This window comes from Cervus canadensis, chromosome 18 (assembly GCF_019320065.1).
Source record: "Cervus canadensis isolate Bull #8, Minnesota chromosome 18, ASM1932006v1, whole genome shotgun sequence".
NCBI lineage: Eukaryota > Metazoa > Chordata > Mammalia > Artiodactyla > Cervidae > Cervus > Cervus canadensis.
Window position 1 is genome coordinate 46,656,719 of NC_057403.1, and position 27,928 is coordinate 46,684,646.

General features: G+C 58.7%; 1 protein-coding gene across 6 annotated transcripts in view; it reads right to left on the minus strand.

Annotated features, from left to right (window-relative positions):
• Positions 1-509: 509 nt before the first annotated feature.
• The window catches only part of ADCY7 (adenylate cyclase 7), a 61,779-nt gene continuing 34,360 nt past the window's right edge, over positions 510-27,928 (minus strand). For all 6 annotated transcript variants that reach the window (XM_043437657.1, XM_043437654.1, XM_043437653.1 and 3 more), the window contains exons 3-26: positions 26,758-26,967; positions 25,519-25,680; positions 24,621-24,770; positions 24,224-24,372; positions 22,772-22,883; positions 19,386-19,513; positions 17,895-18,053; positions 17,537-17,669; positions 14,187-14,378; positions 13,794-13,828; positions 13,231-13,314; positions 12,954-13,026; positions 11,491-11,588; positions 10,507-10,591; positions 9,972-10,097; positions 9,034-9,132; positions 7,913-8,106; positions 6,979-7,069; positions 6,470-6,625; positions 5,646-5,792; positions 4,750-4,854; positions 4,281-4,395; positions 3,364-3,488; positions 510-3,184 (exon numbers count right to left, since the gene is read on the minus strand). In XM_043437657.1, coding sequence (XP_043293592.1) covers positions 3,038-3,184; positions 3,364-3,488; positions 4,281-4,395; positions 4,750-4,854; positions 5,646-5,792; positions 6,470-6,625; positions 6,979-7,069; positions 7,913-8,106; positions 9,034-9,132; positions 9,972-10,097; positions 10,507-10,591; positions 11,491-11,588; positions 12,954-13,026; positions 13,231-13,314; positions 13,794-13,828; positions 14,187-14,378; positions 17,537-17,669; positions 17,895-18,053; positions 19,386-19,513; positions 22,772-22,883; positions 24,224-24,372; positions 24,621-24,770; positions 25,519-25,680; positions 26,758-26,967 — 3,075 coding nt within the window. In that variant the 3' untranslated portion in view covers positions 510-3,037. The remainder of the gene's footprint in view (positions 3,185-3,363; positions 3,489-4,280; positions 4,396-4,749; positions 4,855-5,645; positions 5,793-6,469; positions 6,626-6,978; positions 7,070-7,912; positions 8,107-9,033; positions 9,133-9,971; positions 10,098-10,506; positions 10,592-11,490; positions 11,589-12,953; positions 13,027-13,230; positions 13,315-13,793; positions 13,829-14,186; positions 14,379-17,536; positions 17,670-17,894; positions 18,054-19,385; positions 19,514-22,771; positions 22,884-24,223; positions 24,373-24,620; positions 24,771-25,518; positions 25,681-26,757; positions 26,968-27,928) is intronic.

The window sequence follows — 27,928 nt, forward strand, 5'->3', positions numbered from 1 at the left end:
TTTTGGTTTATTTTTGCCATTTGTAGAGAGGTTTTCCCAGGATAATAAAAGGACAAGCCAAACAGGATACAAACGAAATTGTCCATGAATATGTGAAGGAAATCACCAAGCTAAAGGAAAGTTGGTGTTTCTATTTACTGTTTCTCAGCAGGTTCCTGCACCTCTGCCATGTCCCCTAAACTGATACTCATGTACTTTTATCTGAAAGGCAAAGGTTAAGTTCCTGAGCAGTTTAATTATTTAAGTAGGAAATGCTACGTGGTCCTCTTCTGTGACCAGGCATTAGACTGTGACCTAGTTCAGGGAACAAATTAGGTTTAAGACCCTACTCAGACTGCATGGAGCCCTTCTGCAAAACACCCAGGCTGGAAGCTATTTTATTATTTTCTTGACTTTGAAAACTAACATTTAACAAGTAGGGTGAAGGAAAATTGAATCTCTCAAGAGAGTTAAGATGACCTAATCTTTCAAAAACATACTTGAAATCATATGCCAGAAGAATTAAAGAATCCTTTCAAATATGTATTTATCAAGTCTTTTTAGAGTTTTGTCTCTCAAAGACAATTCAGGCAGCAACCAACTCTTAAAACTTTCGATCTATTTAGCCAAGTAGTTCCCAAAGACCAAGAAAACATTTAAATTCGAAACACTCCAGGACAGTCAGGTTTTCCAGATTGCCGATTTAATCTATGAAAAGCTAAAGAAAAGAGAAACACTGGTACTATATAAAAGTGAAATATAACATTTTGAAACAAATGTTACAGATCTATAAATATTCAGTATATAGAATAACCCCTAGTTCTTCCATGTACTTTCTCAAAGTATATTTCTATACATATACACAATGTATACAGTGGTTAATGATCTTTTCTGTTAGTAAATTTTCTTAAGGAAACCAGAAAACGTTACTAGCATCAGTGAGGCCACCTTAGTAGAGATATGAAGCATGTCCCCGACCCACAGAGAAGGTCAGTGTTAGGAAAGACATTTGTCTTGTCATAAAGCAAAGTGACACCTGTGAACAAATGACTTGGTAATTGGAAAACGGATTTATAAAAAATAACTAAGTGATCTTTATGGTCAGTTATACACTATGATCTGAATGTCAAAAATTCAAAACTTATTATCTGAGCACAGTGAAAGAAAAATACATAAATGGTAACCAATTATTTTTTAAACTCCTAATTGGGATTTCTTTGCTGGAGGAAAAAAGTAATTTGTATATTGCAAGAGCAGAAGCCTATCCACCTCAGAGAGGCCCAGCATACTGATGTGTGTCTACACTGGATTAGTGACAGAACCTTCATGATTTCCCAGGAAAGCCCAGTCACTCCTGATTTTAAGGGTATAGATTTCAGCATAGTACTTAGATGAAGAATTGGTATGTAAAAAAGGCAACTTAAGTAAGGTTTATTCCCCTTACTAGCATTTTCACCATGAAATTCCTTTAGGACAGCAAGTTCTTGTGATTTATTCCTACTTGTTCCAGTTTCACGCGATGCATCAGAGCTGCCACTAGCCCACCCAGGCCCCAGGACGCAGCACGGGCCAGCAGCAGGTTCGGCTCCAGTCCCCTCCCTGCCGCGGCTGGGGTGCTGTCTCACGCCACAGCCCCCGTCCCAGGCAAACTCGGCTGCTTGGTCACCTGTCTGCAAGGTCGTGTCATCTTCTGAAGCCTCACGTATGCAGAATTTTCTGTATAATTTCAGGGGAGTTCATGGATGACTTCTGGCCAGAATTCCTGCTATATGGTGAAGTTCAGCTGTATTAGAAACCCTGGAGATACTCTGGTAATGACGCAGTGAAGTCAGTTCAGAAAAGGGAATGGGCAGTTTGTTCTTTCCTCACGGTATAACACAGGTTGACATCTTTCGATTCTTTCGGAGCTGATGTGCTATAAGACACCACACCTCACAAACCTGGCTTTTTCACTTGCCTGGATTCAGTCAGCTCAGAACATCCAAGCACTTGTTTGTGAGAGGCCTGGCTTCCCAGATCCGGGAGCCTCTGCACATGTTGACGCTGAGTACGTCCTCTTCAGAGCTAGCTGTGAGGACTGAAGGGGAGGACTACAGCCTGTCAGGTTCGCTCACACAGACTCCACTCCTTTCCAATAATAAAGCTAAGACAGACTGCAAGGTTGCAGGGGGCGCTCGGCAATGCATGAGGAGTCAAGGAACGGCTGAGAGCTGATGCCTTATTTTCTAGGCTTTTTGCTCATTAAACCTAATCTCAGTTATGGCTTCAAAGTTGTCTGATTCAAGCCAAGGCTATATGCCACTCGTTGCCTTCCTGTGGTGAGCCACGTTCCTTGGAGCGCCAGCCCACGGCTGAGCTGATCCCGTGAGCTCACACGGGACAGTGGTCCCACCTGCGTGCCGTGGTTACCAAGAAAGAGCCTATACTGGAGGGAAGAGAATTTATCTATCGTCTCAGAAGCCATTTAGAGGGTGACACCTCCATTAATAATGTCTCCATTTTTAAACAGACACATGCCAAAGAGGATAAGAAGTAAGAAGTGTCCACTGTGGGGCTTTCTCCCTATTGTTTGAACCCATTTGTAGATGTAAAACAGTCTTTTAACTCCATTTACCAGAATGCCTATATGAGAAGTATGCACTCTTGTAGCTGGTATGCTGGGGAGAAAGGAGTTCCCACCCATCCTGGACAAGAAAAGACACGTTCCCCACGTGCAGCTCACAGGCCGCGGGGCGGGAGGTCTCCAGGTCACGCTCCAAGGTCTCGTCCACAGCACCTGCGGGATGAGTGCACAGCCCACAGATGAGCTGTTCCCTGCCGGGCTGGAGGCCACGCGCAGACTCGGACAGCACAGAGGTTCTGGCTGCCTGTGTGTGAGGCCGGGTGGTCGCCCCAAGCTGACAGGTCCTCTAGTGCACGTCCAGGGAGCCACCTGCGCAGGTGGTGGTGACCAATCCCTCGGACTGCCTTTGTGCCTGGCGTGGGGCTGGGCCTTCCGCCTGGCTTGCTTCAGGGAAGGAGATGGGTTTCCGGCATGTTTGGCACCTACCAAAAGCCCTCAGTTCAACCCCAGCCCTTGGAACTTGGCAGTATCCGTACAGACAAAGTAAGTCCTCAGTTCACCTTTGCCTTTGACGTTGATCAGCCCGCGGCACTCACAGGAATACCCTAGTCCCTGGAGGATGGTACACGTCTCTTCAGTAACCTGAAAAGGAAAGAAGCTGAAGTCCTCAGAGGAGGCAGGCCTGCTGAGGCAGGGACAAAGAGAGACTGGCCGACAGGGCCGGGTCTCCCTCCAGAATGTGGCGGCTAGGACCCCCTGGGCGTCTGACAGCCCAGGCTCCCTCCCTCCCCTGGGCACAGGTCTCGCCAGTGAGCACTTACCTGGATTTTTCCAAGTTCTCCAGTGCTCTCCATTCGACTGGCAACATTGACCGTGTTTCCCCAGATGTCGTACTGAGGTTTTCGTGCCCCGATCACTCCAGCAATCACAGGCCCATGGTTTATGCCTAAAGATGTTTGCAGTTGGCAGATCATAGAGACAGAGCCTCCAGCTTACAGGGCTACAGAATCCACCCAGCTACCACAGAAAGCGTTGCCAAAAGCACTAAAATGAAGGTAGGGATGGTGCTTCCTGTGTCTGGGACAGGAGATGGTACTTGGGATGTGAGGGGAGGGCTCCCCGGGCAGTTCCTTTTCAGACTTGACTGGATGTGGAGCCTGAGTCCAGTGTTAACACTTCCTGTATCTGCTGTGTGTTCGTCACTCAGTCGTGTCTGACTCTTTGTGCCCCCATGGACTGTAGCCCGCCAGGCTCCTCTGTCCATGGGATTCTCCAGGCAAGACTACTAGAGTGGGTTGCCATTTCCTTCTTCAAGGGATCTTCCCGACCCAGGGATCGAACCCGGGTCTCCTGCATTGCAGGCAGATGCTTTACTGTATCTATATCTGCTAATCACCTCTTAAACAGTAAATGGGCTTTGAGCACTGACTGTATTAGCTATTGGTGACTACTTAGGTTAATAATTTTGCTTTGTTTTCGGGATACTCAAGGTCACCTGTTTACACCCGGGGATTCCCCATGGTAATATATATCCCTGTTTACTTAAAACCTTCAAAGAAAAGTAGTACACAAGGAAAGAATAATTGCCCAATCACGGGGTTGTAAGATCAGAGAGGGATTTCTAAAGTTTTTCATAACAGATGGCAGCATACACCCGACTGAGAGTGGGGTTGCCAGGAGGCAGGGCTGCACAGACCTGCCCTGAGCCGGGGCCCAGCCCGCCTTCCCCGGGCCTCACCGACTCGGAGGCGAAAGGAGTTGAAGGAGTGCCGGTTGATGCCGTCCAGCTTGCTCATCAGGGCAGTGCTGAACTCCACCATGATGCCGATGTGGGCGTGCTGCCGCTCCAGGTCCTGTGGGACAGAGCGCTGCACACGGGGCCGCGTCCTCCCGCCTCCGGAGCACCCTGACCCGGGGAGCACCGCGTGCCAGCCACGGGGGACCGCTGCTGGGCAGAGCTGTACCGACCGAGCCTCCTCCACAGGGCGTCCAGGACCCGCGCACCCACTTAAACTCCCTCCTGGCGAGGGGCCCCGTCCCGACCCCTCCACCAAGTCCTCTCTCAGGCTGAGCCATGAGCTCCTCTGCCCCTGCCTCAAAGGAGGGGGTGTGGAGAGGTGCCCCTTCAAGTACGTGTCGGTCTAGGACTGTGCTCACTTTCCCCTGGTTTGGGGCTGCAGCGTGAGACCAGCAGATTGGCTGAGTACCTGGTTCTCAGGCCCCGAGGGGATGCTGAGCCCCGCGGCGGCCATGTACGTGCTGCCGATGGTCTTGATCTTCTCCACACCACTGAATTTCGGCTTTAACAGCAGCTGCAGGACGAAGGGAAGCAGGGCCATGCAAGAGGGCTGCAGCCTGGGCCTGTCCCCGATACTGAGAAGGGGGTAGGGTCCTCTCCCACCACCACTGCTAACGCAGACGTTTCTCCCGCTGGCCTTCGCCCTCTGAGCTCACACTCCCTACAGGTGGGGACAGCCCCTGGTCCTCTCCCGCCCCTTTGTTCCCTGACACTGCTTGTCTTTTCCATTCTCATCTGGTCTCATTCCCCTGTGCTCCATCGCTCAGTCGTGTCTGACTCTTTGCCACCCCACAGACTGGGCCCACCAGGCTCCTCTATCCCTGGGGATTCTCCAGGCAAGAATACTGGAGTGGGTTGCTATGCCCTCCTCCAAGGGACCTTCCCAACCCAGGGATCGAACCCAGGTCCCCCGCATTGCAGGCAGATTCTTTACTGTCTGAGCCGTCAGGGAAGCCCGGTCTCATTCCTCCTAAGATGCAAACACCCCACTCAACAGTCTACAGAGGCATGCGGATTATTTGCAGCTAAGACTTAAGCCCAAACTGAGTGACTAACTCCGAAACAGACTGCCAGCACAGGCTAAGCAAGAAATGAAATAGTTCTACAACCTAAATCTAAGCAAGCTGCCAATCAGAGACGATAACACATTACATGCTGAAGAGACAAAAAAGGCAAATGTGTGTGTACCTGTCATAATTTGTGTGACGTGTGTTCCCCCCAAGGGAGCCGCAGCCCAGTGTTAGCGGGGCCTGGGGCGCCCCGGGCCCCGCCCCGCCCTCTGCAGGCTCCAGGGAGGCCTTTTACCTCGTCAAAGTCGGCGATGATCTCGTTGAGCAGGCGCAGGCACTCCAGCCCTTCCTTGTTGACGTCGCACTCCGTGTAGAATACTTTGAAGTCCGGCACCGACGCAAACATGACGCAGACACAGTCGTAGGACTGATGGTACCAGTCCTGGGTCGGGCGAGGGGAGACAGGACCCCATGGCCACCCGGCCTCCTTCGGGCAGGGCGGCGATTCCGCCTCACACTCCAGGAGCAGGTGTTGGGGGGCAGGGGGGACAGGAGGGGCTGAGCAGCGGTTCTCCACCCGGCCACATGAGACTCAACTGGGGACCATGATGGAACAGGAGGCTCTAGATCAGTTTGTTGAGGAGGGTGGGACTCAGGTTGGTTTGGGGCTCCTTTAGGTCCCCTGGGTCTGCACAGCTGGGGTTGAGAACCCCCAGGTATAGATGGTACCAGTCAGGAGGCCTGGGTTCTCTGCTCGCTGGGCCTGAGTTTCCATTGATAGGAAACTGCTGCACAGAACTGGTAGAAATGCGTGTTTTCATCAGCAGATGGTCCACATTACAAATAGCTGGACATGTGTTCCTTTCAACAATTCTGCCAGCCAAGTACTATCAGCCCCACTTTATAGATGTGAAAATCAAGGCCCAGGGTAGTGAGACCTGAACGCAGGTCTCGACTCTGAAGGCTGTTTTCTTACAGCTAATGCCACACACAGTCTCCTGGGAGCATCGGTGAGGCCAAGTGCCATGGAGACCAACTGCGGAAATCACCCTCCCTCCAGGAACCACACCTGTGCCTCCGGGCTCCCTGCCCGAGTGACTAGTCCCTTCTTGTCCCCACCTCGTTTAACTTGTCACCGATGAAGTGGGCGGCCACGTGCGCGGGCAGGACATTCTCTAGAAGAAGGCGGTTCACGTTCTCCATGGTTTCAAACTCCTCATGTTCCTTCTTGAACTTCTTCTTCCACAGACAGTCCAGGCGGCAGTAATAGTCAATCTGTGGACAGGGGGACATCCATGTCCTGGCCGCAGTGAGCGAGGGCAGAGGGCAGAGCACACTCGTAACCCCAGGGGCTATGGAGCCACCCTGTGCCCCTGGCTGAGGTCTCCGACTCAAGAGCTGCCCTGCGGTGGCCTTGAAACCCCCGTCAGCCAAGACTTACAATCCTCAAGTGAGCCACATGATTAAATGTCACTCGAGTCCTGATGAAAAGTAAGGACGCTTAGGACCTGTGACCTCAGGAGCAGGATGCCATGAAAAGACTGCATCTTGTGAGTGGCTCCAAGTCTGAGGCCGCTCCCACCCCACCCCCAGCCTCTCTCCAAGCAGAGGGGCCTCCCGGGCTGCACCTGTCTGGAGAGCATGATGAGGGTGGTATAGAACAAGACCAGGTAGAAATTGATCATCGTCTTCAGATGCCACGAACAGGAGGAGGAGCCGCTAAACACGAGGAAGAAAAGCAGATGTCACCTCCACTTCCCCCGGAAGCCCCCACAAGTACGGGCCCAGACCCAGGGCTAGCCCCTGGGAAAGTGAGCGAGATGGAAGGGTGCTGCCCTCAGAGCCCATGTGTCATGGCTGGCGAACAAGGTGCTCCAGGTTGTAAAGGAAAGGGGGAGGTACAGGGGAGGCTGACGGGGAGGTGACATCAGAGCTGACACCTGGTCACAGGGAAGGCCATGGCAAAGTCAAGCACTGTAGGCGGGTGGGGGGCAGCCAAAGGCAGCCCACGCTCAAGGTGAGCAGGGCTTGCGGAAGGAGTCGCAGGTGCCAGCCAGGCCCGTAGGAGCAGACCTTGTTCTGGGTCCCCCGCTTTCTGCCTTTTAGTTCAAGGCAGCCGGGTCTCTCTCCTCGACCCACCTGAGCCCCCAGCCCCAGAAGCAGGCACACGGTAGCCCCTCCCGTGTGTCTGGGAACAGACCAGGGACGGCCGCTCTCTGCAGAACTCTGACCCAGGACACGGCTCAGAGCCGGGCGCTGGGCTAAGGGCTGCAGCCTCCACCTCCCACCCCAGACTGGCCTAGAGACAGGATGACCCGCTGGCCTCTGGGGACCGGGGACACACCCCCTGCTGATGAGTCACATTCAGTCCTGAGTGCCGCAGACCCAGGGCCATCACTTCCCCTGCCAGGCCAGCCCACAAGCTCTCTGGTCCATGGGGGACTGTAGATGCAAAAGCCCCCAAGCGTGAAATATCACGGAGACAAAGCAAAGGGCGCTGCAGCGGGCCACAGTCAGGACGGGCAGTGGGCGGGGGGTCCTGAGTGAGGGACGGGGCCTCACCTGAGGGTGCCGTTGGTCCCGGTGAGGTTGCCCAGGCTGTGGTCACAGCAGTCCCACTGCCAGCTCGGGGAGACGTTGAAGAGGACCAGGTAGGCCACCAAGGCCACAGTCAGCAGCACGACCTTCAGCTCCAGGCTCATCCGCAGGAAGACAGAGCAGGCGATGAAGGCCAGGATGCAGCTGCAGGTGTAACACTGGGGAGACAGGGATGTCGGTCACCCTACCTCCCGTCACCAAGAGGGACCTCCCGGACCAAAGGTCGCCAGAGGGAGGGACACCTTGAGCCATAGGGGAATCCATGAAGAACCAGCATGTCTTCAGCATCACTCTCCTGCCTCCCTTAACAAGGAGCCGGCAATGGAACCTAAAACTTTCTATAATATATTGTTTTTAGCATAAGTTTACTTCCACTTACAGCCAATGAACTCATTTAAAAGGAAAAAAAATGTAGTCAATGAAAATGCCAGTGCCACGTGGCCGTGACAAGGTCTTGAGTTCTGCCATGAGCTGGTCCCTCCCGAAGTGCCTCTCTGCCCATGTCAGTCTCCTGCTCAAGATCATGCTGTGGCTCCCCAGTGTCCCCAGCATAAACGGAGCTGCTCACCCTGGCCCTTGTGCTCTGCCCAGAGCTGGATCTAGCCTACCTCTGTCTTCATCTCCCAGCCCTCCCCCCTCCTCCCTGTGACACAACCCCCTGAAACCTACTGTGCCCAACACCTGGCTCGGCTTTTCCTCTCTGTCCCACCTCCTATCTCCCTGCCGACCCATGACCTCTGCCCTTCAGAGACCAGCTCGAGTCCCCCACCATCCCCCTCAAGTCCCACCGCCCTCACTCTGTCCAGGAGGGCACTCCAGGCATGGCCTCTGGTGTCAGCCCGCCTGGGCCCGGCCCTGGCTCCTCCACCTCTGAAGCAAACCCGTCACCCTCCCCACGCCAAGTCCCCGCCCACGAAGAGAGATCATGGCGGGCGTGGTGGAGGACAACCGCCAGCGCCCAGACCCCCTGCTCTGCCTGCCTTCCCGCCTCTCCTGGGAGAGCCCAAGGGCTCCAGAGCTCAGCACACTCAGCGTGCAGGGAAAATCCGAGTGAGGGCTCGGGGCACCCGGAGGGGCACGCTCACCGGGAGGAGCCAGCACGGGGTCCTCTGCCAGCTGCTCACAGCACTCAGGCCTGTCTCGTTCCCGACAGACAGCCCCCGGTCCGGGCAGGTCATCAGCGGCTACAGACAAGACAAAGGTCCTGTGAGAGGTGGTCTGGGGGCGACCCAGGGTCTGCTCAGGCCACGCAGGGCTGGGCGCAGAGGGCAGGGCTCAGGGCTCCGCAGGCACAGTGAGCATCTCCTGCCAGGCACGGCTCTAAGCCCAGCCCAGGGGCACGGCACCCCAACCTCCCACCGCAGCCGCAGCTCCACTGCAGGGGAAGGGAGTCAAAGCAAGGCATGTGGATCCTGCCCCAGAGCCCCCGGGGCTGACTCGGGGAGAAGCTGGGAGTGACGTTTTCAGTCCCCTTCTCCCCGGGTGATGCTGAGGGAGGCGGTCACAGAGTCCCGAGTGCAGGGGACACGGAGGTCGCCGGGGGAGATGCCGACTCTAGATGTGGGGACAGGCAGGACTGGCCAGGACGAGTGCCGTCTGAGCACGAAGCATGTGAGCCAACCCGCCAAGGGGGGCCTGCGTGCCCCCCAGCGCATGCCCAGGGCAGCTTGACCCCAGTGAGGAGACCGGGGTCTCCGAGAGGCTGAGTCAGGACCTCCTCGGGGGCTGGAGAAAGACCAGGACGTCAAGGACACTGCAGTGGCCAGGTGAGCGCTCTGGGGGCCCCCGAGTCCTCGGGGGACCAATGCAGGCTGAGGACCTCAGAGCCGCCACGGGGACTGCCACAGGCCCGGCCCACCAGGCTGTGGATGTGGCCACACCAGATGCTGCTTTTAGGCAACAGGATTATGAGATTCTAGGGCCTAGAGGTTCCCAGGGTCGAAGACTGGCTCCCTCCTCCCCGGAAGTGTGCTCAGCCCGAGGGGTGCTGGCCAGGCCCACCAGCCCCGGCCACAGCACCCACCAGGTTGATGACGGCGATGACCAGCAGGCTGCCGATGGTCAGGACGGCCAGGGACACCCGAAGCAGGGGCTGCGTCTCCACGCTCTCGGCGATGGCTCGCAGCATCCCCCAGGCCGGGCAGCACCTCTGTGGAATCACAGTGTCATCACAGAACACCCGCAGCACCCAGAGGGGCCGGGCCGGGCCGGGGAGGGGGCCCACAGCCCAGGCGCAGAGTGAGCGCTTCCGAGAGCTCCAAGCGGGGATCAGGAGTGCTATGCCTCTGTCCAGCCCGGAGCTCAGCACACACGTGGTGAGCAGACGGAAGGGACATCCCCACCCTTGGGGCTGGGACAGCCATGGCCGTGTGGGGCCCACTAGCACCTAGGAAAGAGAATCCTGGGAGGAGTCTCCAGGGCACTCAGCACTGTCCTCCAGGCTGGGGTGCAGAGCTCGTGGGGAGGGGCCGGGGCTCGGGGCCGGGGTTTATCCCACCACCGCCCCGACACCTGCTGGGCCCTGCCGGCGCTCCGTCAGGGGCTGCCCACCCGCTCACCAAGAACTCATCGGCGAAGCACAAGACGAGCACCAGCCCCAGCATGCAGGCCACCAGCCCAAAGGACACGGCCAGAGTCTTCGTCCTGGAAAAGAAGGAAAAACCTAAGTTTGAGGGGACCCTCTGCCCAGGGCATGCTCCCCACCCCCAGCACCTCAGCCAAAGGGGGACTCTGCACACCGTGGTCCGGCTGCCTCATGAACAACACACAAGTCCAGGATCAAATGCACCCCATTTCTGGGCCCAGTACACAAGGAATAAGTGGTTACACAGCCTTTACACCCCTGCCCAGCAAGCACATAAGCACACCCAAACGTGCTCCTTATTTCGTCTTCCTTAAGCACATCCTGAACCACAGTCCTAGTGGAGCCTTTGGCCTAAGCACCCTTCCAGAGGCCACCAAGGAGCGGACCTGACTCTCTCCCTGTGACCTCAGCCCCCTGTCCCTGCCCCTGCTCCCATCAACAGAGCCCCACCCTCCACCCCGGAGCCTCTATTTCCCACACCTAAGAGGCAGACGGTGGCAGTTACAATTTCAGGACGTGGCCCTTTCTACAACTCCAAACACCTAGGAAAACTGAAATGCCTGCAGGGTCACGCAGATAACCGGTGACTGTGGAGGAGGGAGGCGTGTGGGAGTGGGGAGGCCTGCAGCTTGACAGAGCAAGCACCTTCAATTAAAACGAAAAACTGCCGTGGCTGATTCATGTCAGTGTATGGCAAAAACCACCACAGTATTGTAAAGTAATTAGCCTCCAATTAAAATAAATAATTTTTTTAAAAAAAATAAAAACTGAATGTTGGCAACTCCAGGTATGGGGACCACTGCACCCAGGCTGGTTTCTGCACCTCGGAGGTCTAAAGTGCCTCGAGTTACTCACGGCCAGCCCCTTCTCACAGGTGTCCTGATGGGATCTGCAGGGTCCCCAGCCCTCCTCGCCTGACCCTGGTGGGCCTGACCATCCGGCCCGGCCCCCGACTGACCTGGACAACAGCAAGATGTGGACGAGCAGGATGCAGACGAAGACGAGGCTGGCACAAGCGAAGTAGTAGCGGACCCGGGGGATGGGCGCCAGGCGGTACTGGGGGCGACAGAAGACTGTGAGGGGCGGTCGGGCAGCCGAGGCCCCACCCACAGAGCCACTTGCCCTGACCCCTTCCCAGCTCCACCCTGGCTCCAGTTAAACATCTTTTTAAAAAAACACCCTTACACCGCCTCTGTGACTTCACCGTGCTGCTGTTACATCATCGTGAGCAAACCATTCTCATTTGTTTCCATTTTGCAGATTCTCTTTTATATTCAGAGGCAACCCCTTCCCTTCCCCTACCTGGCTCGGGTCTCTGACTTTATTTCCCAGGTCCCTGAAAATCCCATAGCCCAAGTGAGCTCCGCAGTTGCTGTGACAGGTACTACCGGTGGGTCTGTTCTCACCCCAAACTGAGAAGCACAACCAGGCCTGAGCCCTGAGCCCTTGGATGGGGGGCCCTGTGCTGCCCGCCCCTCCACACCAGGCAGATCTCTGCCCGCGGGGCTCCTGCAGAAGGTTAGCAAACCAAGGTTCAGGGAGCGGACAGCCCGTCTGGGTCTTGCAGCAGCAGGAGGCCACCAGACGGCTCTCCTGGTGACCGCACCTGCCTTCGGGCCCCAAGCTCCCCGCGCAGGGAGACCCCAAGAGATCCTGGAGGCTGAAATGGCAGAGAGGTCCCAGCATGAGGGCACTATGGGCTGGGCCACCCTCTCAGGCCACACCTGAGGCCAAGATGCTCCAAACCTCAGAGTCTGTGAAAAGGGTACTAGCACCCACCTCGGCCAGCAGGTGAGGGTGGAATGACCATGTGTGGGCCTTGGATGCTGCTAGAACCCATAGGCCCTCAATAGATAAGTGAATGGGGACTTCCCTGGTGGTCCAGTAGCTAAGACTCTGTTTCCCAATGCAGGGGACCGGGGTTCAATCCTTGGTCAGGGAACTAGATCCCACATGCCACAACTAAAGATCTCGCATGCCTCAACAAAAAACTAAAGATGCTTCATTCCACACTAAGAACAGCCCAGCCAAATTTAAAAAAAAATAAAAAGGTCACTAGCAGGACACAGCATGGTATTACAGCGGCCAGATGCAGGGACCAGTTGGGCCCCATCAAACCATACTAAGTTTGGGGCTTTTTCCTAAAAAGGTCAACACTGTCAGCCACTGTGTGAGGTCTGGCAAGTAGGGAGCAAAGCCTCCCAGACCCCAGTAGGCGAACCACTCCCAGGCATGGCAGGCAGAGTGGTGAGACCAACAGAGACCCCAGCAGGCTGGATGGACTCCTGACCCCTCCCTGGTGGCAGCTGGATGATTCCCCAACACCTTCCCGGAGCAGACCTTCTGGGGGTGTTGGCTGCCCCTGTCCCCCACCCCCAGACCTTGGAGCCCTCCTTCCTGGGGCTGCTCTGAGGTCCTCACCTCTCGCTCGAAGCCCTTCTCCAGGAAAATGGACCCAAAGGTGGAGAAGTCATCAGACTTGGAGCAGCAGGGTCTGTGGAGCGGAGACACAGCAGGAAGGGGTGAAGCCTCGAGGAGTCGGGGCGGGGTGACAGGGGCCACCCTCAGGGGAGAGGGGGGTGGGGCGGAGCACAGGGGCCCACCCTCAGATGGCCACATGGTGGACACAGCCCCTGGGCATGAGGCACAAGGAAGATGGTCCCTGCTTGAGGGAGGCGGGGGGTCTCAAGAGCCTCACCTGGTAGAGCTGAGCCCCTCGATGGCTGACAACATCTCATCATCGTAAGAGTCATCCTCTGAGCGCCCCTTGGGGGACGTGCTTCTGGAATCAGATACCCACAGCAGCATCAGCCTGGGGACCTATATCCACTCCCCCAGAGGCAAGGGGGTGGATGAGATGACTCACCCAAAGTGGGGTTCCCAGGTGCCCGCAGGAGGTCCCAGAGCCTCGTGCAGGATGGAGGAGCGTCAGGCTGGACCCACTAAGGCCCAGAGAGGGCAAGTGAAGGCCCAGCATCACACAGCATCACCCAGCAGCGGCCCAAAGTCTCTTCCACTAAACCCCAGGTATCCCTCACACCAATCCCAATGACCCCACCACAGGGTGAGTATACAGCAAGCACTCAATCACTGTGAAGTTCTGGTTCCTAGAAACACTCTGACCCAAGCTAGGGCGAAATCTGCAGTCAAGGCTGAGCCTTGTGGAGCTGCCGTTCAGGACAGAGGCTGATCAGGGCAGCCTGCCTGGAGGAGGTGACTGGGGCAGGACTTGGCCAGGAAAGCAGGGGACAGGGCACAAACCTGTCAGGGGTCCGGTGGCGCCGCAGGGGAACAGCCTGGAAGGGAAAGGAGGCGAAGGTTATTCTCGAGGACATGGGCCTGGTGCAGGTCTTGGGGCTGGGTCTATCACCTCGGGTACCCTCGGGTGCACGGACCATCCAGGCTGCAGGCTCCCGGGACTGAAGCTGAACTTGGTCTGGGGAACCAGAAGGCCAGAGACATCCCCAGCCCCCTGGAGCATTCTCCAAATGCCCTCACTTCCCCAAGGGCCCCAGGAGGGAGGGAGGCAGGGCAGAGCCCAGAACCATCCTGCCCATGCAGAGAGCCAGGCTCAGACAGAAGGACCCCTTAGTGTGGGCCCCCCTGCCCTTTCCCGGGGCCCCACCTCCCAGCTCCCTGGGAGGAGGGTCCTACCTTGGGCCTCCGCCCGTGGGACACAAGGGTCTCACTGCTGCTCACGCTCTCGCGTTGGTTGAGGTGCGCGAAGGGGCGAGCCGCCCCCCAGGACTCCAGGTAGCGCGTCATTCGCACGGATGCCCGCATCTTCAGGGCCGCGTCCCCCTTGTTCTTGGGGTTGTGCTGGCTGGGCTGGGGCGGCTGCTGGCTCTGAGGGCAGACACAGACACAGCCTGTCCCGCCCCTCCCTTCTCAGCCCAGGAAGGGGCCCCCACCCACACCCTGCTCCCCAAGAAATGGGATGCTGCCCAGAGCGCTGGTCCATCTGGAGAAAAGGGAAAATGACAAAGCGAACTGCTGGGGCTGCAGCCCCTCCGGGACTGGCGGAAGCCCAGTGCACTCCCCAGCTGGGCTCCAAAGAGGCCCCAGCTCAGGGACCTCACCCTGCCCCAACCACAGCTGTACACAGCCCCTCAGCCCCACCTCCGCCTCCCCAGGGCAAGAAGTGGGTTAAGGTCCCAAGCCCAAAGGCCCTGCTTGGCCCGTGAAAGCCCATCGGCCCCTCCCAGTGGAGGTACCCCAGGGAGATGGCGCCCAGGGAAGCCACAGGCATCCTGCCTTGCCCACCCTCATGCGGCTGGCACATGTCCTCCCCTGGCAGCAGCGGGAGGAAGGGGAGTGCTGGCCGGCAGCCCGGAGTGATGGCCAACCCAGGGCTGAACCCACACCCCCACGGGCCAGCACTCCAGACAGTTCCACTCATACTGCCCTCAGACCGCGGCATGGGTCCACCGTCCGCCACACGCCCTCTGTGTCCGTGCCAAGGACGCGGTGGCTCGGCCAGGCCCCGAGCGAGGGGCCCACCTTCCCCCAACCTGGAACAACAACCCGCCTGGGACCATCCGAAAGGCCACCAGGGACAAGCTTGAGCCATCTTGAGTCCTCTCCCCCCCCACCAACGCTCCTGCCGTCCAGGAGTCCCAGTCTGCAGGGGTTCCCACAAACACCCACATGGACCAGCACCTACAGCCACAAACGCTTGTCAAGCCACAAGCAGCAACTTTCCTGGAAGCTTCTTGCCTCCTTCGGGATAGAAACATTCTTAACCCCTGAGCCATGTCTGTGTGCCTGGCCAGAGGAAATGGCACAGGGTTCTGTCCTTGTGAGAACAATCCCAGGGTCTGGAGAGTGAGCGTTGCCCTGCAGTGACTGACCTGCCCTGGAAGTCAGGTGGGTGGGGGACAGTCACATTTCTGTGCCTCCCCCTTCACTGTCAGCAGCCCTGCCAACACGGCACTCAGCTCTTCAAGTTCAAGGTCACTGGCACTTTCTCACTTTCTCTCTTAGGGCAGGGACGCCAGACACTGTCCCTAAAAGTTCAATGTGAACTGAAGGTCCATCAGTTCTGAGTAAAAATACACCTGTTCATAAGCAGGGCCAAGGGAGGGTTCACAGACCCCCCTTCCAGCCACCTCTGGACACTCATCCTGGGGGGCCTCACACACACGAGCCCACAGAAGCCAGAGCTGGGAATGGGCCTCCCATCCACCACGGGAGATGAGCCCAAGCATCCGTGTGGTGTGCGCTGCAGTCACGAGAAGAGATGCGGGCGGTCTCTGCGCACAGAAGGGAAGGTCTCTGAGCTACACTACAAGGTTTGCCCTGGTGGTTGGGAGGTGGGTGGAGGGGGCGCTACTCGGAGGGCAGAGTTTTTCCATCTACTTACCCACATAGACACCTCTGGAAGGAACACACTCACCGCACGGGTCCCCTCTAGAGGGGACGTGCCGGCTCAGTAGACAGAGATGCTTGGAAAACTTGTCTACAACACGCCCCTCATTCTTCTGAATTTTTGACTACATGAATGAGTAAAATTAAACAAAGATGGGGGAAGGTAGGGTTGCCAGGTAAATTACAGAAAGCCCAATTAACCCTGCATGAGCCTCTCGTACTAAAAATCTCCGTTCATCTGGAACGCGACTCAGACTGGGCATCTGTGGTTGTACCTGCTGACCCGGCAGCCCTGAGGGGTGGGTTTTGGGGCCACGCCTACCACCGCCTTGAGCTCAAGGGCTCTGCTTCATTCATTCACCAGCTGTCTGGGCCCCAGCTCCATGCCAGGCGCTGTTCAAGGACCCAGGGCTGCAGCCCAGAGAAGAGGGATCCCGCCCGAGCCTACCCACATGGAGCTCACACTGACAATAAACAGTAAAGGATGAACGGGGCACTTGGGACAGAGGGAAGAGGGCTCTGGGCAGAGGGAGCAGCAGTGACCTGGGTCCTGCCATATTAAGAGCCTGGCGTGGAGGGACGGGGACTGGCACAGGGCTGGGGAGGAAAGGGAGGGGATCGATCTGAGGAGTGGGCGGGGCCCGAGGAGAGGGCGGGACCGAGGGTAGGTGGGGCTCGTAGTGGGCGGGGCTAATGGTGGGCGGGGCCCAGAGCTGTCGGGTGAGGGGCCGGGTGGGTTCCCCCATGGTGGGCCAGGAGCAGCCCCAGGGTACCCAGGCAGGGTTTCCCCGGATGCCAACTCAGAGTTGCTGGCCCACCGAGGGTGCCCTGGGAACACCGGCAGGATGAAGCCCGAGGGGGTGAGGAGAAGTTCAGAGACTAGCCCTCAGCCCCCCTGGAGACTGGCAGCCGGGTCAGCCCTGAGGACAGCCAAGGCCAGAGTGAGAGGGAGCCCAGAGAGCCGGCCCCGGCCGACATTCTTGAGCAAGCCCCAAGGATGACTCACCGAGGACGGCCAGACGAGCTGGCCTCCCGCGGGCGGGAAAGAATGGCCCCTGCAGACGCGGGTGGGCTGGGGGCAGGACCAGGGCCGAGCGTCTGAGAGAGGCCCCACAGCCTCCCACCCTGCCCCGCCACGGGGGTCCTGACGAAAGAGGGGCCCACAGAGAACACAGAGGCGCCAGCGGGGCAGGTGGACACGGCGGGTCAGACACACGGACGCTCCTCCTGCCTAGCGGCCCCTTGGCCGACCCTTGCTTCCCGATTCCCATCCAAGGCGTGTTTTGTAAAATGTGCCTTGAAAATCTGGAAGATTAGTGACAGCCTCGTGGAAAATAAACTAATAGTGACTAGAATGTCACTACAGTTAGTTGGAGAATGTTGACGATACACCCAGCTCATGGTGAAGGCTTCACTCAGACTGGCTTTTTCTCCTCCTGAGCTAAGCTCTGTTGCCATTCCCATTTCACAGAAAAGAACACTGAGGCCCAGAGAAGATGTCACCTGGGGCCTAAAACATACCTGGTGACGGGACGCTCCCCCTTCCCGCCTCTCTCTCCTTGGGCACCGTTCCCCAGGTGTGGACCCTGGCTCCTGCATGACACCCACCCCCGCCCCGCCGCAGCTGAGCCTCGTACCCGGGGGTCGATGACCAGGTAGGTGCGGATGTTCATCTCTTTGAGGTAAGGGTCCCGCTGCTGCCCGTGCCCGTCCTCCACCTCGTACGCCTTGTCCAGGTGCTTCAGCGTCGCCTCTGTGATGTGCACCCGGCTGGGGGAGACCAGAGTCAGACAGCAGCAGGGCCTCCAGAGAGGGTGGGGGTACCCGCCCAGGGGGTGCACAGCAGACAGGGCCGAGCAGACCGGAGCCCAGGCGAGCGCCCCCCCACTTCGGGGTCCTGGATCTCCCTCTCTGAGCCCAGGCTGCCCCTCCCCCACGTCAGCCCACAGTCCGCCCCCTGACCTCTGACCTGCCCGCTGGCCAGCTGAGCCTCACCCAGGGACTCCGGCCGCCTCCATCCTGTTGGCCAGGGACACGTCGTGGGACCACACGTCGTACTGCCACTTGCGGAGCCCGATGACACCGCACAGCACGTTCCCCGAGTGGATGCCCACACGCATGCTGATGTCCACGCCTGTGGCCTCCCGCACCTGCCTGGGGCAGAGGCTGGTCACCCCACCTCAGCCAGGGGTCCAGAGGGGCCCTAAACCCTAGGACAGGCTCAAGATCCCTGTCCGGGGTGTGAGCAGCATGTGGGGACAGGGCAGGCCCAGCTCACAGGACAGAAGCTTCTCAGCCTGAGGGGCTGCCTCCTTGAAAGGGGATGAGCCCCCCCATCCCCAGGAGTGTGCAAATAGATGTGGTCACCCCCATGTTCAAAGGCTACTAGAAAAAGGAAGAAATGCAATTGTCACCGGTCACCATGGCTCATGGGGAAGGCCTTAAGAGTCTATCACTGGGTGTTCCCCCTGCCCGGCAGCCCCAGCTGGTATCTGCAGAAGGATCCGGGCACCACCCAAACCCAGCAGAGACAAAGAACATGGGGACAGCTTTGGGGGGCCTTACACACCCCCACTTCTTGGAAATGGGAGCACTGAGGACTGCAGCAGTACTCAGTACAAGGAGCCCCAACTTAGGCTTCCCCAGGGCACAAGGCATCCCCAACATGAACAGGGCCCTCTGGGGTCCCTCTGACAAGTGGGGGAGGGTCCAGGGAGCAGCCAGTGCCATGTGCCCACCAACGGGCTGGAGACGGACCCAGCCTGCTGGGTCAGAGCCAGAGGAGGCAGGGGGCCCCGCGCAACATCCACATTCTCCAGGGAGGGACGTGAGCCCCGAGAGCGCAGCGCCAGCCTGAGATCACTCAGGCGGCGACGCACAGCCAGGCTGTGACCTGGACCCCTGACTCCCAGGCGATGATTTGTCTGGTGAGACTTCAGGAGGAAGACAAGCTGGAGCTGGGTTTGCACAGGGGCTGTGCACGCACCCTGCTCTGTCCTGAACACTGGCTGGGGTGGCCAGGCCCGCCTGACCACAGACCACAGCTGCCCTGGGCTCCAGAGAACCTCGTGGGGAGCTAAATGTTGGTGGGAAGGAGTCGTGGGAGGCTGGGGGTCTCCCTGCAGCTGAGGGCTAGTTCCCCAACTCCCAGGGTCTTCACAGGGGGAGCAGGAAGCAGATGGAGGCCTGGAGTCAGACCCTATGTTGGCCACCTCCCCTGCCGCTGCAAAGGCTGTCTCCGGAGAAACAGAGCTCCCCAACCATCCTCACTTCGGGGGTTCTCTGCTACTCGGAGTCCCAGCGGAGCCCAGAGGGAGGGATGTAAACACAGTGCTGAGTGGTCCAGGTAAGCCTCCTGCACCCTTGCAGCCTCAGTTTCCTCATCTGCAAAGTGGGGACAATGTGTTCCCCACCATGCCTTGGGGAGCAGGAAGGGTCCGTCGTGATGACAGACCCCCGGGCCCTGGACCTGGCTGTGTTACCTACTTGATGGCCTCACACATGTCCAGCCCCATCTTCACGCAGTTGCGGGCGTGGCTGGGCAGGGACACGGGCAAGCCGGACACGCAGTAGTAGCAGTCGCCCAGGATCTTAATCCGCATGCACTCGTTGGCCTGCAAGGCGAGGGAGAGGCCTGCTCCACAGACGGCCCAGGGGCCAGGGAGCAGGCCTGTCAGCCACCTCCCCACACCCTCCAGAGTCAGCCAGGCTCTTTTCTGGCCAGAGGCTTTTTCCCCCGGGGCATCAAACACCAGCAGCTGCTTCTGGGCCTGGCAAAAGGACTGGGGACGCAGGAGCTCTGTAGGAGGAACCCTAAGCAGGTGTCAAGGATGAAATCAAGTGTTATGAAAGGCGGCCACCTGAGTGCCTCTAGGGAGCCACTACTTTTGGTTTCATTCACCCATGCACTGTTTGAGCTTCTACTGAGTCCCCTGTCCTGCCCCAGACACTGGGATACAGCAGTGAGCAAAACAGAAAACAATCCTGCAGCCAGAGGTAGGGCTGGACACTAGATAAATAAAATCGACAGACACCCATAATGATAAGTGCTATGGAAAAAAAAAATGAGGAATGAGGAGGAAGAGGAAGCTTCCAGGAGTCCAGAGAAGGCCTCCCAGTGAAAGTAATTTCGAGAAATGTCCTAAAGGAGCCGAGGGAGCAAGCCCTGTCAGGAGCTGGAGGAAGAGCATCCTGGGCAGAGGGAAGCAGACTGTGCAAAGGCCCTGAGGCCACGAAGCTGTTGGAGACACAGCACAACAGTCTGTGCGGAGGAAGTGGAGGGGATGAGAACAGAGAGGCAACAGCAGCCTTAAGCTTCAGGGTCAGTAGGTGTCAAAGGTAACCAAGGAGACAGCTATGCCGCCAGGGACACAGGGTCTGGGGAATGGGCAGAGAGCAGAGAGCAAAGATGGGCGTGGGGAGAGAAGGTGGCGTCATGGAGGAGAATGCTCTTGGAGGGGAAGGGAAGGCCAGGCAGGCTGTCTGAAGTCCCATCCAAGGTGGTGCTGCGGCCACTTGACCCCCAGAAGCCCTGAGCAAAGGGGGCCACACATACCAAGGCCTGGGGGTGGGGGTTGGGAGAACAGGAAGGAGGAGCTGCCCCCTGGGCTGCACGCTGCACCCCAACTGCATGCTTTATTTACAGAGACCCCACCAGGAAGCCCTGCCCTGGCTCCCTCCTGCAGGGTCCCAAAGAGCTGGCTCCTGGAACCAGGATACCCTCCATCTCCAGACCCACTGCCCACTCCCTGGCACGCCCCCCAGGCCTGGGGGGTTGACCCAGCGCCCATGACCAGGCCAGGCACCACCCCTCCCTTGGGGTACCCTACCTGCCAGGCCTTTGTGAGCAGTCCCCTCCCTAAGCCCGCCCTCCAAGGACCCCTCTGCGTGTGTGCCCGCCGCTTCCCGCTGGGCCGCCCCGGCTGGCACACGCTGAGCTCTGCACGGCCTGAGGAGCCGGGTGAGGACCCCACTTTCCTAGAAAGCAGAGCTTGGCGAGGGCCAGGACACCCTTATCTCCTCCAAGGCCAGGCGCAGGATCCCAGTCTGGATCCAGCTCCCCTGTCAGGAGGCCACGCTCCCCCGGCTGCTCCTCCCACTGCCTCTCACTTACAACTGGAGGAGCTGGGTCAGTGCGCTGCGGGCGAAAGTGGCTGAGCCCAGAGGCAACGCAGAAACCCCTGAGAGCAGGCCTGGCTCTCGCCAGGAGGATACCGTTCTGGGATCTGGTGGCCACAGGGACAAGAGGCTGGAGCCAGCCCTGCCTGCTGCATCTGCCCAGGGACTGGACGCTCTGGCCTGTAGACTGGCCCCTGCCGCGGCCTCCCTCTTCTCATCTGTACAGTGGGGCTCCCTCATGGGCCTGCCACGGAGGGCGGGCTGTGCACAAGAAGGCAAGGGCAAGGCCTTGGCTTTGTGGCAGGGAAAGAGCCAGCTGTGGCCTCCAACCTCTGGGAAACCCCACCTGCTGGTTCAGGGAAAATCATGAAAGAAGGAAGCTCCTGAAGAAAGCCTCCCAGCTAGACAGGCCCTCAGAGTCACTCATTCAACAGGACCCAGGGAGACAGTTCTCCAGGGCACCCCTGGCCAGTGGTGGCCAACTGCAGCTTGATTACCTCCTATGATGGGAAGCTCATCCCCTGAGAAGGCACCCACTGCCCACTCCTGGTGAGGCAGTCTCTCCCAAGAATGAGCAGCTCTTCCTAGTGTGGGGCCAGAACTTGCCTCCCATCAAACTCTAAACCACTGATTCTCTGCCCATGGAGTCATCCAGGAGGCTCTTAAAAACTCCCAAGGGTGTGGGCATGGGTATTGGTGTTTTATTTAAACTTTTCAGGTGATTCAAACACGTAGCCAGGATGGAGAGCAACTGCCCTAAATCCTATACTTGAGTCTCTACTCAGTGGTCGCCACTTCCAGGAAGCCTTCCTGACCACCTGAGGCTGGGCTAGGCACTCCCCAGTCCCACCCCCTGTGACCCTCTTCCAACCAGGCAGCATGCAGACCGGGAGCTACTTGAGGGCAGCCAGAGGCCCCACGCAAGCCCAGGGCTGACCCTCAGCTGATCTTAGACCATGTGCTAAATTAATGAAGAACTGAGGCTCCATCACAACCCCTCTGCCCACAAACACACACACGGGGAGCTACTCACGAAGATAAAACAGTGAGGTCCCGGCTCAGCCCTGTTCCGTCTCCAGACCCCTCCTGCCTTGTCTGTATCCTGGAGACTCCCCTTGCCCAACACTCTCCCGGCTTGGCACCTCCTAAGGGCCCTCAGGGGTCCTCCGGTCAAGGCCCACTGCTCACGTCAGCTGTCAAGTCCCTGCATGTCTGACCCTGTGACCAGGCGCCCCCCTGAACACACTCTGTCCCATGACACGGAGCCGCTTTCCACATGTGGGCACACTGGGCTCTCTCTACTCTAGGCTTTTGCACATTTGGTTCCCTCTGCCCATAACACTGTTCCCTTTCCTCTTCAGGTTTCTTCTTAGGTTTCTCAGACTTCAACGTGCAGGCTCTTCACCCAAGATACCATCAAAAGGCAGATTCAGGGTAAAGCCCGGCATTCCCCAGAGGCTGTCGCCCTCGTGTCATGAGAACAGAACCACCTGCTCCTCCAGGCAGCCCTCCTCTGAGCTTAGGAAGCCCAGTGCCTTCCCCAGCATGTACTGACCCACTCTGGGGGACAGGCTCCTGGCTCAGCCTCCACTCCGACCACAGGGCACTCGGAAGCATTTGCTGACTGGATGCTGAAATTCAACCCAGGCCTCCCTGTGTCCGTCTCCAAACAGCACTGGACACAGGACAGCCCATGGGTGCAGCAGGAGGTGTTCCTGACTTCACTATCAGAAGAACGGAGGCAGCACGCTCACCTTGGCGATCTGGTCAAACTTGCCGAAGAGCTCGTTCAGCACCACCACCAGCTCTTTGGGGGAGCAGTCACTGGCCAGCCGCGTGAAGCCCACAATGTCAGCGTAGAGGATGCTGGGGGTGGGGTGGGAGAAGGGTCAGGGCCAAAAGCCCCTGAATGTCTGCCAGCCCTGTACTCAGTCACCCCTGCAAGCCCTCCGCCTCCATAGCGATGGGAGAGAAGCTCCCTGTCATAAAGACAAATTAAAGTTCCAGAGGCTTCACGCCAGAGCCAAATTGAACAAGCCCCAGTCTGCAGAGCCCTCTGGAACCCCTGGCCCCTGTAGAGCCCTCACCACAGATGACTCAACTGTACCATCACGGGCAGATTCTTGGGCCCCTGGGAACTTCTCACCTTCCCCACACCTGGTTTCACCAACTTCGGAACTAAAACCTTGGTAAGATACAGCTACTCTTGAGAGTCCCTTGGACAGCAAGGAGATCAAACCAGGCAATCCTAAAGGAAATAAATCCTGACTACTCATTGGAAGGAATTATGCTGAAGCTGAAGCTCCAATACTTTGGCCACCTGATGCAAAGAGCTGACTCACTGGAAAAGACCCTGATGCTGAGAAAGACTGAGGGCAGGAGCAGAAGGGGCGACAGAGGATGAGATGGTTGGATGGCATCACCGACTCAATGGACACTAGTTTGAGCAAGCTCCAGAAGATAGTGAAGGACAGGGAAGCCTGGTGTGCTGTAGTCCACGGGGTCTCAAAGAGTCGGACGTGACTGAGCGACTGAACAACAACAAAGAAGGGACTGCATGCTCCCCCCAGCTGAGCTCCACGCCCAGCGCCTTCACACCTCTCATCCTCACACTGCCCTTGTAGAACCCCCATTCTGCAGGTGAGAAAACTGAGGCCCAGGGAGGTGAAGACGCGCTGGGAAGCCAGAGCTGCATTTCGCACCAGACCTCCCGGCTCCTGAGCCTGTGGTTCTGGACCATCCACAGCCCAGACAGAGGCCACGGGCAGCCTCGGGGGGAAGGCTGAGCTACAGGCAGAGGGTCGGAGTGGAGCTCACGGCACCCGCATCTACACTTCACTCAGGGCAGTGCCGTCGACTAAGATTCTGCAGGCCCTTCAAGTCTGTCAAGATCAGGTGTCAGGGCTGGGGGGCCACTAGAAGTCACCTGAGGGGGGCTTCACCTCCTTTGAGGGGATCCTGTGCCCAGTGGAGAATCACCTGCAAATGACCCCTTCCTTCCCTGCAGTCACGTCCGTGCAGAGTCTGACCATTTTAGGGGAGAGAGGATTTCCTCCAGTACCCATGTAATCCAACCTCACTCTCTGGGGGAGCAAGCGGGGAGACTGAGGCCCGGGGAGAGGCCTGGATTTACCTCTCCCCAGTCTGGGGGAGTCTCCTGGGCCTCCAGGTAGGAGGGTAGGCCCTTCGCTCCCCAGGAAACTGACCTAACATTCTGGTGCCTCTTGACGTAGAGGTTGTGGAAGTTGTTGTCGGGCAGGTAACGGCGGTCCCCGCGCTCCTTGAGCCGCTCAATGATGGCCAGCTTCATGCCCATGGAGATGTGGGCAGGCAGCACGGACAGCAGCAGGTTCTCCTGGCACACGGGCACAGGCAGGGCGGCGTCAGGCCTCCATCCTCTCCGCGCCGTGCCCCCCAGCAGCTGGTACACGTCCTGCACCAACCCGCGGGCACACACCTCCCATGGTCCGGCAGCCCCCCAAGGGACGCCGGCACGGGTGTCTGGTCAGGTGCCCCGTGTACACGCCGAGCACATCGTCAGAGAAAAGACACAGGGCATGGGGCCTGAGGGACGGCAGGGGGACGAGGGGCAGCGGGTCCCACCTGCTGGCGCTTCTCGATGCGCAGCTTACGCCGAATCTGGATGCACTTCACAGTGTAGGTGAAGAGGTCGCGGGAGGCATCCTGCATGTGGTGCTTGTGGAAGGCGCCCATGAGGTTCCCACACAGGAAGACCACCGCAGTGGCCAGCAGCTGCGGGTGGGCCACAGCGGGCTCGGCATCAGGCCTGGCCCATGCCCCCAGGAGACCAGCCCCCTTGACGGGCTGGTGCTGGGACCCTCTCCCCGATCCCTGGCCTCCCAGGGGGTGCAGGCAGGGAACCTGAGGCCCAGACAGGGGCTGGATCCCAAGTGAGTTGCTGTGACTGCAGGACGGGACCCAGGCCTGTGTCTGCATCCTCCAGGCATCCCCTAGTGTGGAGGGCTCAGGACCCAGCACCACTAAAACAGAGGCAGGAGCCTGTCTCCTCACAGGGCCCAGGGGAGTGCCAAGGACAGTCCCGGAAGGCACGGCGCCTGGCTGGCTGCCCGGAGCTCCGGCCTGCGCCTCCCAGACCAAAAACACAACTGTCCATCCCCACTGACCATTCAGAATCCCTCAACACGAAGACAAGACAGGGTGTCCAACCCTGTCCCGTGGGGCTCCGACGTGAGCAGGTGAAACCTCTGAACAGGGTCTCACCCAGCACCTTCCTGGACCCAGGAAGGACCCCGAAGGTCAGGGCTGGAGGGAGAGGCTGAACCCTGGGGTACCCCAGGCCAGCAAAGGCTGCAGGACAGGGCACCTCTGACTGGGATAGAGCCTGGCCTGGAGGCCGCCTGTCCGCAAACCGTCTCCAAGGCCTCCAACTCACCCACACCAGCCTCAGCTGCCCTCAGCCCCAACCACAGCCCCACCCGCGGCTTAGCCGGCCCCATGCCCAAAGGCCCGCGCTCCTCACCTGCAGCCCCACATGGACACTGGGGTTGATGAAGGCGTCCATCAGACTGGCGAGCACCAGGAGGTGGGAGGTGCTGGAGACGAGTCCGGCCACGACGGCCCCCCACATGCTGGAGGGCAGCAGCGTGTACACCACGAAGACCACGAACAGGAAGAAGGGCGCCTGCCCGCAGCGTGCCGTGAGCGCGGCCGCCCCGCCACCCCCGCCCAGCTTCGCTCGGCTGGTGGGGCCCCAGAAGCCTGAACGCCGAGTCTTCAGCGGCCAGGCCAGGATCCTGGTGCCCCCTGCCCTCAGGCTGGCCCCTTCCCCCACCTTGCGTGGTCAGCAGCAGCGGCAGACACATGCGAGCAGGAAAAAGTCAAAAACCCACCCAGCCAGCATCATGTCCCACGAGCTGATTCAGGGTCTGGGGCCAAGGCCAAGCCTACCCAGCCTGAGCCCCACTGCCCTCGGGGCCCAGGGAGCCCTTGCCTGGTGCCGGCTGCCCCCAGCTCTTCCTCTGCAAAAATGGTAACTACTGGAAGGCTGGGCAGGGCCCGTTCGCCTGCCCCCTCCAGCGGCGCGGGCCCACCCACCCCGTCCACTCTCAGAGCTGGCCTGCCTCTTCCCGCCCTTCGGGGAGCAGTGCCCATTCCCACGCTTCCATGCATGGCTTCCATGACCCCAGCCCCAGTGGTCAGACTGGGGCCAGCCCCTGATGACAATGACCGTCCACGGCTAGGCGCATGACCCAGGCCAGCCAGTGTGAGGCAAGCTGGCTGAGGAAGGGCTCCCTCTTTCAACTGGCTGGGGCAGGCTGGTGGACGGCAGCCTGGAGGCGCTGCAGCCATCTGTGTGCTGAGCTGGGGATGGCCTGACAGGGAAGCAGAGCTGGAAGGAAACAGGATCTGGCCAGCCTGCTGAAGCCCCAGACTGACCCCGGCCTTTCCTGCCACCTGAGCCAGTTCGGGCCTTTTGCCTCTTTGATCGGAGATGTGTCATTTCCAGAAACGCCGTGGCTAGACATTCAGGAGGACCCTCCTCCCACCTCACCCCCATCTCATCAGTGCAGAGCGGAGAGAACAAGACCAGCCCAGGGCCCATTCTCAGTCACAGAACCACAGCCCGGAGAGAGGGGAGGGCCCGTGGCCGGTACACCCAATGCTGATCAGCCTCCAAAACGGACCTGAGGTCCAGGGAGTGCAGGAGCTGCCAAGCGCACCCAACCCCCAGGGGCGCCAGGGTCCCCTGCCCTCTTACCTGCCCCCAGGCACAGGTGTCCTTCCTCGGCAAGTCAAAATCAAACACCAGCACGTAGCCCAGTGTCACAAGGCAGGCCCAGGTGAGCAGCGCCGAGACCCTGAGCCCCCGCCGGTCGAGGCACTCAACGTACACCAGCGCGTAGAGGACCACAAACACAGCGAGTGTGAAGAATGCCGTCCCCAGGATGGCCCGGTGTCTGGAGGGGTCCTGGGTGGGGCAGACATGCACAGAAATGCCACGGCTATCCAGCAGGGTGTCACTTCCTCCAGGAAGCCTGCCAGGTAAGCCTGGCCAGCTTGCCTCAGCGAAGTCACCAGCGGCTCCCTCCTCGTGGGCGGTGCCCTTCCTCCCTCTAGACATCAGGCTCTGTGTCACTTCAGGCTTGGCGCTGTTGCCTCAGCTGGGGGTGCCATCTCCCCCCAGTGCCCGCCCCCGACAGGGGCCCCAGGGGCTCTGTACACCCCTGCAGGGCACAGGTGTAAGCACACAGAAGCACAGCTGCGGAAAGCCTCGGGGGGCAGGGGGCGGAGGGGCCACTGCTCCTAACTCTTAAAAGAACGAAAGGATCTTTAAGGGGAAATGATGACCAAGGGCATCCGAGACAGGGGAGGAGTGAAGGAAAGGCACAGAAGTGCGCCCTGTGGGGAGGAGGGTAGCAGGGAAGACCACGCACAGCTGGCTGGCACCTGGCTTCCCCCTGGGGCCCCTAAGCAAGACGAGCACAGACTGATCCGGGGGCAGGCCCACAGCGGGCACTCCGTGACTAGCTGCCAAGTGACGGAACAAACGTCCCTGAGACCCACAGAGACACAGACAGCACTGATGGAGCACCTATTCGGTGCTGGCCACCTTACCTCATTCATACGGCTCTATTAATACCCTTTAGTCTCTGCTGTTTCCTCCTAGAACTTTATCGTCCTATACAGCAACCACTAGCCACTTGTGGCTATTCAAAATTAAACTTCCACTAATTTAAAAGTAAATTTAAGGGACTTCCCCGGTTGTCCAGTGGCTAAGACTCTGCACTTCCACAGCAGGGAGCGCAGGTTCCATCCCTGGCTGGGGCACTAAGATCCCACATGCCGCAGCCAGAGCATAAAAATAAATGAAAACGAAACAAAATAGACAATTCAGTTCTTTAGACACATTAGCCCTATTTCAAGTGCTC